Source organism: Sarcophilus harrisii, chromosome 4, assembly GCF_902635505.1.
Source record: "Sarcophilus harrisii chromosome 4, mSarHar1.11, whole genome shotgun sequence".
Classification (NCBI taxonomy): Eukaryota; Metazoa; Chordata; class Mammalia; order Dasyuromorphia; family Dasyuridae; genus Sarcophilus; species Sarcophilus harrisii.
In genome coordinates, this window is record NC_045429.1 from 137,792,614 (window position 1) to 137,807,889 (window position 15,276).

At 34.4% G+C, this 15,276-nt stretch overlaps 1 protein-coding gene across 1 annotated transcript in view; it reads right to left on the bottom strand.

Moving 5' to 3' along the window:
* OPRM1 (opioid receptor mu 1) overlaps positions 1–15,276 on the bottom strand; it is a 49,848-nt gene that overhangs the window by 10,561 nt on the left and 24,011 nt on the right. The window contains exons 2-3 of the mRNA XM_003769557.2: positions 5,358–5,710; positions 2,813–3,333 (exon numbers count right to left, since the gene is read on the bottom strand). Of these exons, the coding sequence (XP_003769605.2) occupies positions 2,813–3,333; positions 5,358–5,710 (874 nt within the window). The remainder of the gene's footprint in view (positions 1–2,812; positions 3,334–5,357; positions 5,711–15,276) is intronic.

Consider the following 15,276-nt stretch of genomic DNA (forward strand, 5'->3'; position numbering starts at 1 on the left):
TGACATATTTAGGTTCATTGCTACACATCCACATGCATTTGTGTTTCCATATTCCATTCTGATTTGGCTGCTTGTTTTTTTTTTTTTTTTGAATATAACAGAATTACATCCCTATGTTCTCCAATCACTGATTTAAGGTACTTAATTCTACCTATGCTGTATATTCTTTTGGTGTGTAGCTTCAACTGATATTTAAGTTTCTGAGAAGTGTTCCAAATAAACGTCTGTATATAACTGTGCTGGTATTATGAATGATGATACTTCAGTACAGATTAGAGGAAGGAACTTTGGGTTTTTCTGAATTTGCAAATGTTGCTGCATTTCTCTCTCTCTCTTCCTGGTGGCCTTCCTCCCCTGTCTGACTTTCCCAGATGGACAGTTTGGGAAGGCAGCCAATTCTTGGGCTAATGTATTTTCACTGGTATCTGACACTGCTACAACTCCAAAGAGATAATGATGAAGATAAGTCATAATTGAATTTTTTTTAAGGCAGACCTTTTAGTTACCTCAAAGTAAACTTTTCCAGTTAGCTCATTTCCTCCCTTTATCTGCACTGTGTTGGAACTACATCAGTATTAATGTTTCAGTTCAGAGAACCCATGAAGGTCATTGTCAGCATAAGGAGACCTATTTGCTGCTGGGGAGCCACGATAATGCTTCTGTAGCAGGCCATATGACCTGCAGAACAGAATGGGAGCTGGAACTGGAATTAGAATGTGAAGAGAACCTAATACTGAAGTACTACACTGCACCAAAGAGCTTATTCTTTCTACAAAGAGAGCTTATGCTTAGAAGGGAAGGGAAAGACCAGAATATGGAGTACTCTGATACTTGCAATGTATGATTTTCAAGCCACTTAAGTAGGATAAAACAATTCAGCTTAAATTTGTAGTAGTAATAGTAGTGATAATAGTAGTAGCAAGCCATTATACAACCACCTTAAGGTTTGTAAACTAATTTACAAATAATATTTCAACAATCCACACAATCATCCTGGGAGACAGATGTTATAATCAAACTCATTTTACTGATGTGGAAACTGAATCATTCAGGGATCAAATGGCTTATTCAGGGTCACAATAGCTAATGAATGTCTGAGGGGAGATTTGAATTCAGGTTTCCCTGATTCCTAGTTCTGTGCACTACCTAACTGCTTAATCATACAAAATGCATTCTACAATAACCCTGTATTATAAGGATTCTTAACTTTGTGTGTATGTGAGTGAGTGTGATAGGCTCCTTTGGATAGCTGGAGAAGCCTATGAATACATTTTAATAGTAATAAATATGAAATTAAATATATAGGACTTAAAAGGAAGCTAATTATATCAAAATGGTTATATATATCAAACATAGTTATATATATATATATGTGATAAAGTACTACATGTATTTAGATGCTATATTTGTTATTATTGTATTATTATATAGTGAAATATGTGCCTATATGCATGTACTTATATGTGTGTATATATATATATATATATATATATATATATATATATGTAGGTGTGTATGTGTCTTAGGTTGATAATCTCTGTAGTATATTGGGTTTTCCTTTTTCTTTTCTATTTCCTAAAACACTGTATTTATTTTGAATGGTTCAGTGGAAACTGGAAAAGAAGAGAGCTGAAAAAAGGAACTAGATTGAAGGAGTAGGTAAAAGAATATGAAAAAAGTCAAGTAGGAGATATTTTGAAACAATCACCTCTACCCCCACACAGCTTCTAATTTTGAAATAGAAGTTGAAACACATAACATTAAAACACAGACACACAAACACACAACCAGACACACAGACACAGACATAGATACACGCCTACACACACACAACAGACTTTCCTTTTCATTCATTTTTTTTCAGGTCAGCAGTCTATTTTGCATACTCTTACACTTGATCTTAGCCAAAAGGCTGAGAAGTGATTATTCTGCATATTCTTTTGGGAACAAAAGTTCTATTTTCTTGAGAATTGGTTAATGTCATTAACATGAAGTGGAATTAATACTGCTTTGTAGCAAATTTATAGGTACAATATGGCTTTGGCAATAGCAACATCCTATTCCTACAATTTTGGCTGGGTATGAAGTTAAGGAGTTGATACTTTATTTAAGTATATAAGTATTGAGGTTTGAATGATTCCAGATGAAAATGACAATGGTCAGAGACATAAATGAAAATCTATAAAATTCTGATAACAGGAGAAAGATTTACAGAATTTCAGAATTGGAAGAAAACTTAAATGTTGCTTAGTATAAACCCCTCTTTTGATATATGAAAAAACTGAATTCTAGAGTACCAACATAGCCTAGTCTAACACTAGTCAATAAAAATAATTTTTATATAATTCGTGGTAGATTTTTTCCTTAAAACTTTGAGTCCAGTGCTCTTCAGATACATCACAAATATATAGACATTCTAATTTCAGAGAGTTGGAAAGCGAACCTAGACTGAACTATTATTCTAGCTATTTTAGTGATATAATAATGCTCCAGATTTAAAAAAAAAAGAATTATGAAAATTAACTGAGATATAGAAAAAAGATTGTTCCAGTTGCTAAGAAGTTTTTCTTTTATTTTTTATTTGTGTATTTTTGTATTTGTGTGGCTATACACAGGAACATATATGGACTTACTTTATCTGGAAAGATAAACTGCCTTACCCCAGCACAGACACATACACACACTTACACACATGACCCCCATCTAAAGCTTCACAATTGGAATTCAGTGTAAATTATAAAATTTCCAAATTCAAGTCTCCCTCAGTGGGAATGACTAATTCTGGAGATGACATCTTAATCACTAATCATACCTGATGGTTTGTCCTATCCACAGTGTTGGCAGTGGAAGGGTGGTCCCGAGTGTTTTGGCGAATTCGAGTTGAATTTTGTTGCTCGATGGTGGAGGATGTGGGGATGCAGAACTCTCGGAAACATCTCTTGAAGTTTTCATCCAGGAACGCATAAAGGACTGGATTAAGGCAGCTGTTTGTATACCCTAGAGCAATGCAGAAGTGCCAGGAAACAGTTTGGAAAGTAGTTTCAGGAATGGTGACCAAAGCTTTGATGATGACATAGATGTGAATCGGGGTCCAGCAGACTATGAACACAGCCACTACCACCAACACCATTCTGGTAATTCTTCTCAGGTTTCTGTCCTTCTCTTTGGAACCAGACAGCATCCGGACACTCTTAAGGCGTAAGATCATCAGGCCATAACACACGGTGATGATGAGGACGGGCATGATGAAGGCAAAGATGAAAACACAGATCTTCAGCAGGTTTTCCCAGTACCAAGTTGGATGGGAAAATGTAAGTGTACAATCAATGGAACCTAGAACATAAGAATTATAAAGAAGAACAAGCAATGGCATTGCTGAATTTCTTTGATGATTTTTTTTTAAAATCTTTGGCATAGCTGTTTATTGTTAATGACCCTTGAACAAAAACCAAGGCTATGCCTACATATTTTAATGAAGTGGCTTGCTTATTTGGATATCTCAGGAAGATTTTTTGATTTGCATTGTCTATATTGTGATTTTTCTTAGGTATTCAAAGGGATCTGTGACTTCAGTGATGTATTCCCTCCAGTGATTCAGTTCCAAACCTATCCATGCCTTTCAATCTGTGTAAGTCTTGTCTATGTTCTTCCATAATTTTGCCACAATTGTATTCAGTGTATGTACTGGAGCCAATTCCTACCACTTTTGTGAAATGATTAGTCAAATTTCAGTGTGAGCACTTGCACTCTGGAATTAGTGAAACACTACAAATCAGGGTGTGATTAATTGTTTAGACTCAAGAAAGAGATAAAAAATATTAATGATATAAATGAAACTTAGAAATGTAGAATATATGCTCTTCTCTCCCTCCCCCAGAGAACCAGATATTTAATATTTATCAGCATCCCTGGTTCTAGCCAACATATCAGGAGCCTTCTTGTCTTCTCTTGACAATCAAAATCAATCAAAATCCTGGTAGCTGTTGCCCATTGACTTCCAGACTACTCTCCTTCCTTTCTCCTTTCTTAAGTCTTGTCTCATTCTAGGGGACTTCAACATGCATATTCACCCTCTCTGAAAGACCTTAACCACTTAATTCTTCAACCTACTCATTTCTCATAACCTACTACTACTCCATTCCACCTCTGCCGTATACAAAGATGGTCACCTATATCTTGCCATCACCTACAAATATGCTACCTTAACAGATGATAATTCTGAAATCTCCTTATCTTACAATAATGTTGTAGATTTTCTTCCATCCCTTTTTCTTTCCTTATAAAACCACAATGCTTGTATGCACTATGGCTGGCAGTCTAAATGCTCAATTCTCTTCCATGCCATCTTCCCTGCACTGGACACTCTTATTTTCCCCAGCATGCCAAATCTAATGGCCTTTTCTCAATCTTCATTCTAAATTTTTCTGTAGCCTTTGATATTATTGATAATCTTTTCATTGTTATTTTCCTCTCTCAAAATTTTTGAGACACTCTCTCTTCTGGTTCTCTTCTGAGTCTCCTTTCCTAGATCCTAATTTAAATCACATCCTCTAGCTATAGGTATCTTACAGAGTTCTTTTTGCTGCTTTCCTCTCTTCTCACATTATACTATTACTCTTGGTGATCTTTTCTATCTTTCTTATTTATTTCCTATTTATACTCAGTAATGAAGATAGTACATTTAACTTTTTATATGCCAGTGAATTAAAAAAATTAAATGCAATCTTTTGTCTCAAATCCTTTTTGGACTCTTGCCAACAAAAAAAGTAAATGATTTTCCATAAATCTTATTCTGGTGGCCTATCTGCTTCATTGGCATCCATAAAATATCACAGAAAATAAGAAGACCATCAACACATTGGTTGTATCCCCTATGGTATTTTTACAAAATGAACAATAATTATTTAGGATTGATGAACATGGTTTAGTTACAACCCATAGAAGGGAAGACCCTTTACTAACAAGGTCACAGCTTTACTAGAATATTGGATTTTCCTTGTCTACTACCTTTGGGCTTGATCTCTGATTTTATAGTCATGGGAAACTCCTATTGTGAAAATTTCTTCTGTCAATACAAATTGGCTATTAAGCTGGAAATTAGAGTCTTAGAGAATAATCTGGGATACTAAAAAGTTGTCACTTCTTTGGGATCACAGAATTAGCCTGTGTCACAGGCAGGAATTAAATCTGTCTTTCTAAATTCATCCTTTCTCTTCTACATCATATTACTTACCAGAGAATTAGAGCAAATACAGAAAATCAGGTATTGATCAAAGAAAATTGCCATTTTCAAATTCTGCTTTAATCAACTCTGCACACATTTGTACTGCACCTCCACCCTCCAAACCACTACCAACCTTGCCTGTATTTTGTTGTTGCCATGAACATGACTGGCAGACCTATGGCTGAGGAAAGTATCCAGTTGCAGATATTAACAATTTTGGCATTTCGAGGAGTACGGAAATCCAGGGCCTTGACGGGGTGGCAGACAGCAATATAGCGATCGACACTCATGGTGCAGAGAGTAAAGATGCTGGTGAACATGTTATAGTAGTCTATGGAGATTACAATCTTACAGAGGATGGTGCCAAAGGGCCAGGTGCCCATCAAGTAGTTGACACTCTGGAAGGGCAGTGTGCTGGTTGCTAGGGCGTCTGCCAGGGCTAGATTGAAAATGTAGATATTGGTGGCTGTCTTCATCTTGGTATATCTGGAAGAAAATAGAAGAGTGATTATAGACTCAGGGAAATAACGAAGTGTTATTTAATAAAAAACCTAGTTCCATAAAAACATAGAGCACATCTTGCATTATTTTTGCTTATAAGGCAGTTAGGTGGTTTAGTGGATAAAGTGTCAATCAAGAAGTCCTGAATTCATATATAACCTTGGTTTCTTACTATATGACCTTGGTAGGTCATTTAAGCTCTCTCTACCCTAGTTTCCTTATCTATAATAATAGGACTTATCTCCCAGGATTGTTGTGAGAATCAAAGGAAAAAAAAATTTATAAAATGCTTTAAAATATAAATGCTAGTTAGAAACTCAAGAATCTTAGACCTAGAGGGCATAGTAGAAATAATTTGGCCTAATGCTTTCTGTTTATAGATAAAGAAATTGAAACCTATTAATAATTAATGATTTGCTCCAATATATGTTTTTGTGTATATTCACAGACATAGCCTCATAATTAGAATTTTCTTATGTTGCATTTGAAATTGATATATGATCTTTATAGAAAATAAAGTTTTAGATAAAACAAGGCAGTTGAATTTCATAATTTAATCTATTTCAGAAGCTACATATAAAAATTAAATCTCACTGGAAGACTGTAGTCTGAATTTTGTAATAATTCTCTCCCTCACCTTTTTTGTTTTAATTATGAGGAACCCTCTAAAAATCTTTACTGGTAGGGTAATATTAAAAAAGTTATATTGAATTGACTGTATGACAGACACAGCAAATCCATGAAGCAAATATTTGGACCAGCTGGTCTAGAAATCCTGTGTAAAAAATAATAGTAGATATTATTTATATAGTACTTTATGTTTTGTAAAGTTTTATTGTCTCATTTGATGCTGTTAGTATTCCTATTGTAGATATGAGGAAACTAAAGCTTAATAAGGTTACTAATTAGTGTCATTCAGCTGGAAAGTGTCTGAGGCAGTATTTGAGTTGGAGTCTTTCTGACTTCATATCCAAAGCTCTGTCCTTTGTGCTACCTATCTAGAATATGAGAAGAACCTGTGATTTTCTAGGTGTTTGAACTTATTCCATTCCAACCTGTTGGAATGACAGTAGACGAATTCTACTGAATTGCCTGAAGTACATAGAGATCAAGGATTCTTCTTGAGTTATATGGCAATACTATAATACTATGGTAATACAGCAAGACCATAAGGCCAAAACTGTTGTCATTACTTCAGATTATTACTTTTGAAATTAATCTTTCATAAAGAAAAAAGAGGAATGAAATTGTTTTTAACTCAAATAACTAGAGCATTTTTATATTTGAGGTTTTCAAAAGAATAACAAACTAAGAAAGACAATTTTGAAGAGTTTTTTCAGTTAAAAAGAAATTGTCTGTATGGTTTTTAGCTTTGATATCGCTGAACTTGATCAGAAACAATTTTTAACAATGTTTCTGAGCAGAAGGGACAAGAATACTATTGATAGGTTATTCCTTAGAGACCTGTCTGTTCTAAAAACTTCCTTGCTGCATTAGTCACTTTTCTACCAAGGAGAATCTACATTTTATACCTTATCTTTATCTATAATAGAGTGTTTTTATGTTAAATATCAGCTCCTTCACTGTCAGCTTGGTGACTCATCATAACACATCTCAGTGTATTCTCTTATCTTGGAATTCAGTGCTTCTTGCTGTATGGTTATTTAAATAAAAAAAAATCATTTTCTCCTTCACTGAGATGAAATGTAACAAAATTAGGTTCTCTGTCCTATGTGTCATGCAAAGAAAATTGCACATTTATCTACTGAAACTATCCGTTGGCATTAAAAAAATAACCAAGGCACTGCTTAATTCTTCTTCATTTAAAGTCAAACAGTTCTTTTCAGAAGTGACTCAAGTTATTTTCCCCTCCCAATTACTCACAAATTGAGTCACTAGTCTTTGTCTACATAACTGAAATATAATCAGTCATGCTCCAGAGATTCAATCCCAATTCCCTGTGGTTTATTAAGTAGGTCTTGGGAGGACTGGGTGTGTACCTCAACTTCTCCTTTCCCAGACTTAAGCAACTAGGTGGCATAGTGGATATAATTCTAAACTTAGACTGATAAAGATCTTAATTCAAATTCCTGTCAAAGACACGTCTTTGCCTGCTATCTATGGGTTTTGGAAAGTCTTTTAGCTTCTTTCAATTTTCTCATCAATAATAGCATGTAGCTCCCAGTGTTATTGTGAGGATCAAATGTAAAGCACTTTGTAAAGTCCCAAAACACTATAAAATTGTAACTGAACAGAGCAACAAACTCATTCATTATTTCTAGCCTTGCCATAGTTGTATGAACATTATTACAATGAAATTATGTGTCCATACTGCGAAATGTTTGGCCAGGAGTGGGAGTCCACTACTGAAGGCCAAGTAGGAACCAATATGATATGATATATATATATATATCATATAATGGAGATTTGCGAGAAGGGAAGAATTGTATCTCAAAAGGAGTTTGACAGTGAAAGTGGGGACTCAAGTGTTGTCCTGACTTGGGCAATGGCCAGATCAATGTCTTGACCCAAATCTTTAGTAATATGTATCAGCACCTAAGGTCCTAATCTAAGATGTCATCATTAGAAATTATCAGAGAATTTATACTATTCTTTGTTTCTGTAGCCATAATACCTCCATGAAAGTTTTCTTATTTTTCACTATGCATTTTGATTTTTTGAGTCAAATTATTGGCAGACATAAAAAGTAAAAAATGTGGACCTAGAATTAGTCAATCACATAATAAACACTTATCGAGCATCTCATATGTACTAGGCACTGTGCTGTGCTGGACCTCAATCTGGCGCCATCCATGGAATATGTAGCCACAAATAATCTAAGGCTAGCGTTATGCAAAATTGTTTTTTGATAAGGATCTGTCTTTATTCTATTCTCTGGATTTTCAGGTTTTTGTCATAGAATTACCCAAAGATTTCTCTTAGGTTGTGGTCCATGGACCTTTTTTCTCCTTACTTGTGTAACCCCCTTTAAATGCCAAATAAGAGTTTATATTTTATCATATGGATACCCACTGCAGTTTATGGAGTATGATAACATGGTCAGTCTTGGGCTTTGGGGAAATTACTTTATCTACTTGTTCCTGATGGGAAAATGTTATATTTACTTTATACATGCTTATAAATATGCATGTTATCTGCCACATAGATTGTAAAGTTTTTTGAGAGCAACTATTTTCTTTTTGTATCTCCAGTGCTTTACATTGGTAAATGTATACATTTACCTGGTACAAAATAGTGCTGAATAAATACATGTTGACTGATTAATTGATTATTGATTCATTTATTAATCAATTGATTAAGAGAGTAGTCAGATAGATGCTTATTATGTTATAAATAAACAGGAGACATTTCACTTATCCTTGTCTCAGACTGAAAAATAAGGGATCAGATTTCAGATAAGTTAATGTGGCAGAAAAGAAGTGGGCCCTCTTCTGTAGATAGGAATATTATTATCAAGCATTTTGGCTCTTGGATGGAGGACGCAGAGGGAAATTTAGACATCTAGAATAGGAAATAAAATAGAGAAACATTATTTTGCTAATGAGATTGACTATCTATCTGTGCTTCTGCATCTCCCTCTTTGTCTACTTTCACTTTCTCATATACTTTGACACAGAATTTCAGAATTCATTTAATAAACATGTATTATGTGCCAGATATTGGGCTAATTTTAAAAGACTTAAGTGGCCATTTATTCTGAAATGAAGCCTCACTACAATAAATCTAAATGGCCATCCAAATTTTACTTGAAGACCTCCAATGTTAGTAAATGTTTAACAATTGGATCGTTGGGGTGGGAGGAGTAACATACATATGAAGTTTAATCTGCATCATTAACATTTTATCCTTTATTTTCTTAAATTTAGATATCCAACAAGACAATAAATCAAGCCCTAATTTGTAGCATTTGCTACCAATTTTCAAAGTGTTAATACACATGCTGAAAATTTAATAATCAGCTCTTACTTGAGCCTTTTCGAGCTATCTCCAACATACTCTGTCTCCAGAAGAGTAGATGCCTGATAAAATGACCTTCTTTCATTTATTAATGTAGGATATTTGACCATTAAGAGACAGATTATAATAACATTAATTAACCTTTGTATAGTGCTTTAAAATTTGCAAGTGTTTTACAAATACTATCTCATTTTAATTCATACACTGGCTAAGTTTTCTGTAGTGCTTTAAGATTTGCAAAGTACATTACAAATATTTTCTCATTTGATTGTCACAATCACCAAGTGCTAATATTATCCCCATTTTATTGACAAGGAAACTGAGACAGGAAGAAATTAAATAATTTGCCTAGCATCATAATACTACTAAATATCTGAGGCTGGATTCAAATTCAGATTTTTTTTTGACCTCAGTTCCAACTCTTTTATCCACTTTGTCCTCTTTCTCTGAGGTAAGTTCTACTATCATTCCCATTTTACAGATAAGGAAGCTGAGAGTGTGATAGGTTAAGTCAGTGTCATACAACTAATATGTGGAAGCAGAATTAGAATTCATTTTGATTCACTTCCACATGAAATCATGTAATGGTTCAATATTGGGCATCATGCCAAATGAGTTTTTGGATTATTCAATTCAATCAGCATTGCTTTAGTGAAGCTATTTACAAAAGCAGTGCTAGTTAGTAGAAATTCAAAGATAAAAACAAAAAAATGCCTTGCCCTTGAAAAAATGACATATTCCTTTTCCCCTTTTGGAGGATATATTTTTTTTGTTCCCCCCACTTAGAGTTTTCTTCGCAAAGATACTGCAATGGTTTGCCTTTTTCTTCTCTAGCTCATTTTACAGATGACAAAACAGGGGCAAATAGGATTAAGTGACTTGCTCAGGGTCACACAGCTAACAAGTGTCTGAGGACAGATTTTAATTCAGGAAGATGAATGTTTCTGATTCTCAGCACTGTTCTCAATGCACTGGGTCATTTAGATGCCTACAGTTTATTTACTGTTGAATAAATAGAGAGAAACTTTCAGAATAGAGAGAACACTAAGAAAGTGGGAATGGAAGTAAGGGATGAAGAGACTATTTGGAAAGGCTTTTTGTATGAGGCAGCTCAAAGATGAAGAGGGATTCTATGAGGGGAAGGTGAATAGGGAATTCATCTCATGCTTGTCATCCAGGTTAGCTGGAACATGGAATCTGTGAAAGAAGTAACATAAAATTGTAAAACAGTGGAGGTTTTTAAATGTCTAAGTGAATAGTAAATACTTTGTTACTGAAACTAAGTTACTTTTTCACTAAACCTTGAATATTTTTGCAAAGGAGAATGTCATGTTCAGACTTCAGACTTTTGGAATCTTTGCCAGTTGTATGGTGAGGAGAACAAGAGCTGGAGTCAGAACTGATAAATAGCAGTATTTATGTGTGTGTGTGTGTGTGCATGTATGTGTGTATGCATGTATATAAATAGACATATATTTATGTCTAATGGTAGCCATTTCTAGGTGAGAGGGAGAGGGAAAAATGGGAAAAACTTTACATGATAACTTTATTATGTATTTAAAAGGAAAGCAAATTGTACATAATAGATTTGCAATTTCATGTGAAATCATCTTTTTTATCACACTATGTTACAAAATGATTGTTTTGTTCCATGAATTAAAAATTAAATAGATAAAACTAAAAAACAAAACTGTAGGCAGTTAGGTGGTTATTTCAATAGTATGTGTATCCATGTAGGCAGTACTGATGACCTGAATTTCAGTGATGGTTCTGTGAGTGGAGATAAGGGAAGGTAATATAGGAAATGTGGAACTGAGATTAAAAAGCTTTCACAGCTATTTAGATCAAAAGCTGTGGAACAGGAAACAAAAAATACAAGTGCCAACTTAAATTTTATAAGCTCTTATTCCTTGGAAATTGGCAACCGTAACTAATCAGGGCTTGATCTGTTGTTTTGTTGATTGTCTAAATTTAAGTGATGTAGAAAACATTAATAAGATAAGTTAAATGTAAAAGTGGGTCCTGCAATATAATATTATATAACATAAGTATATATTTATGGGTCCTATATATACATACATTATATATTCTGCATATTATATATCCTGCATGATATATATGTAGCTCCTACACTTTAAAGTTTAATTTATATTATTTACATTTTCTTCATCACTTAAATGCAGACAATGGATATATATATATCCATATACGCTATTTATTAAATACACAAGATCATATATACATATATAATATGTTATACATATTATATATGTATATATGCATATATGTACATTTTGATGTATATATTTGAAATATCCATACACACACGTATGTGTGTATCTATCACTACATAAACATATGTCACATATGTATATATCATATATCTTTATCCATATCTACATATATATAACATAGTATCTGGTCATCAAGTATTTATCAGTATACTCCTGCAAAACCGATTCCAAAACTGTGAATCTGGGTAACTAGTGAGTTGAAATATTATAGAGGGAAAAAAGAAGAGCCTTGAAAAATTCTTACTATTAACGAGTACCACAAGGATGAAGGTCCAGCAAAGAAGACAGAGAAAGTGTGATAGTTTAGAAAAGAGTCATGCTTAAGGGGAGCACAAGCATGGTTCACATAAAGTTTGGGATAACAGTGATCAATATCCCATTTATACTGCTCACCACCACAACCTCATTTTTGCTAAAAATATATATTTAAAACTCTCACATTATAAGAAAACATAAAATTGTGTAGATAGCATCTATCTTAGATAGCATATTTTAGTTTGTTTATTATTGCCATATGATTATTTGCTTAACTAGATAATTTACTCATTAAACAAATAATTAATAATTAATCAATAACTAGGTAATTGAATAAAAATTAAATAAATAAATGGATTAACAAAAGGATTAGCCAAAAGTCTTGAATCCACATTAAGATACCATTATCATGAGATATGGGACTTTAAAGCTTATGTTTGTTATTATTCTAATTGACCTTTTTTTTCTTTCTTTTTTTTTTTAAATACCTTTTTATTGACAGAACCCATGCCAGAGTAATTTTTTTTACATTATCCCTTGCACTCACTTCTGTTCCGATTTTTCCCTTCCACCCTCCACCCCCTCCCCTAGATGGCAAGCAGTCCTATATATGTTGAATATGTCCTAGTATATCCTAGATACAATGTATGTGTGCAGATCCATCAGATTCTTTAGTCAAAGAAGGGAAAGGGACCTGTATGTGCCAAAATGTTTGTGGCAGCCCTGTTTATAGTGGCTAGAAACTGGAAAATGAATGGATACCCATCAATTGGATAATGGTTGGGTAAATTGTGGTATATGAATGTTATGGAATATTATTGTTCTGTAAGAAATGACCAGCAGGATGAATACAGAGAGGCTTGGAGAGACTTACATGAACCGATGCTAAGTGAAATGAGCAGAACCAGGAGATCACTATATACGTCAACAACGATACTGTATGAAGATGTAATCTGATGGAAGTGGATTTCTTTGACAGAGACCTAATTCAGTTTCAATTGATCAATGATGGACAGAAGCAGCTACACCCAAAGAAAAAACACTGGGAAATGAATGTAAACTTTGCATTTTTGTTTTTCTTCCTGGGTTATTTCTATCTTCTGAATCCAATTTTCCCTGTGCAACAAGAAAACTGTTTGGATCTGCACACATGCATTGTATCTAGGATATACTAGGACATATTTAACATAAATAGGACTACTTGCCATCTAGGGGAGGGGGTGGAGGGTGGGAGGGAAAAATCGGAACAGAAGTGAGTACAAGGGATAATGTTGTAAAAAAAAAAATTACCCTGGCATGGATTCTGTCAATAAAAAGTTACTATTAAAAAAAAAAAAAGTATCTCCTTGGGATATAAGCCCAGTAGTAGCACTGCTGGGTCAAAGGGTATGAACAGTTTGATAACTGTAATGGGCTGAGGCTTGAGTTGATGTACTGAGGTCCCAAGCACCATGAGGCCAAATAGTAATTGGACTATACTCTATTAATATACATGCTTGGATAAAGAATGGCTCCCACCCACTCTCTGTGCAAGTCCTGATGTGTTGTATAGGAAATGACGATTTTGGTGGGTGGAGGCAGAGAGACAGGAAGAGAGGCTGGGAGAGATTGGGCCTGGGTTCTATGCTGGTAGCTGCTGGTCATGTGGATTATGGTCTAGCTAGCTTCTTGACTCAGCTGCACGCATTGCTATCGCCGATTCTCTTCCAACTCCGATCTTTCTTCACTGAGAATAAAGACTGACGATTTTCCCCTAACCTGAATTCCTGACTCCGGCTGATTTTAAAATACGCAGTCTTCACAGATAACTTTTTGGGCATAATTCCAGATTGCTCTCCAGAATGGTTGGATTTGTTCACAACTTCACCAGCAATGTCTCAGTGTCCCAGTTTTCCTGCATCCCCTCCAACAATCATCATTATTTTTTCCTGTCATCTTAGCCCTAATTGACCTTTTCAATAGAACTCTCAAAGGTTTCATTTTAAGTATATATTTGGAAGCTTTAACTTGAACTATCTTAGTTATATTTTTCAAATGTAAGAAATATGTATGGTAAGAGAGACCATTACTTAAGTGGATTGAAATAGTTGATCATAATGCTAAATTCAAAAGCAGATTGACCTTTGCCAACAATGGGCTTAAAATACATATTTACCTACTATTTTTGAAGGCACAATAAAGAAACCAGGATGTCTATCTGTTTGTCTGTCTCTGTTTTCTGTCTCTGCCTCATACACACACATACAAATCCACAAACATATGAACCATAGATTGTAAATTAATAGAGGATAAGGACTATATATCTTTAAGGACAATATTAAAAGTTTCCAATAAAGTCCTATTTTAAAGTCTCAGCAAGGAATGAACATAATCATATTCAAAGCATTACTTGTCCCAAGTAATTAAAAGCATGATAAAAGAATCAATAAATATTTATTAGACATCTACTATGTGCTAGGCACTGGGCTAAGTGGTGGAGATCCAAAGAAAGGCATAAAATAATCCCTGCTCTCAAGATGTTCACAGGATAATTGAAGAAGACAGTGTATACTAAGAAGTTGGAAAGAGGGGAGGGGCAATATCAGGCTAGAGGTAAGACTGAGTCCTGCAGCCAGAGTGGAAAGTGTTGAGTGGGTGTGTTTTATAGACATAATTTGAATCTTATAGAGTGGGGGGTTTCTGGATTATTTGTTAGGAGATTAGTTGGGTGGAAAATCATGAGATAAATTTTGTGGCTGTTCTCCTCAAACAGAGGGTCTAGGAGGAACTCTCAGATGTCAACTTTCTATCTTCTCCAATCAGAGGGAAGGATGAACCCCAGGGGCAGGGGCAAGGACAATGAGTTTCAGAGCTGATTTCATTCTGTTGAGTTTCTGAGAGATTATGAAATCCATGAGATAGTCTGGGTAGGAAATAGACTAAATTAGACTAAAAGATCAGGGTCTTCACTCCTTTTAAGTGCTTCTGAATTTGATGAAATTCTTATACTATTCTTCTGGAGATTGGACAGATTATAGCTAGATA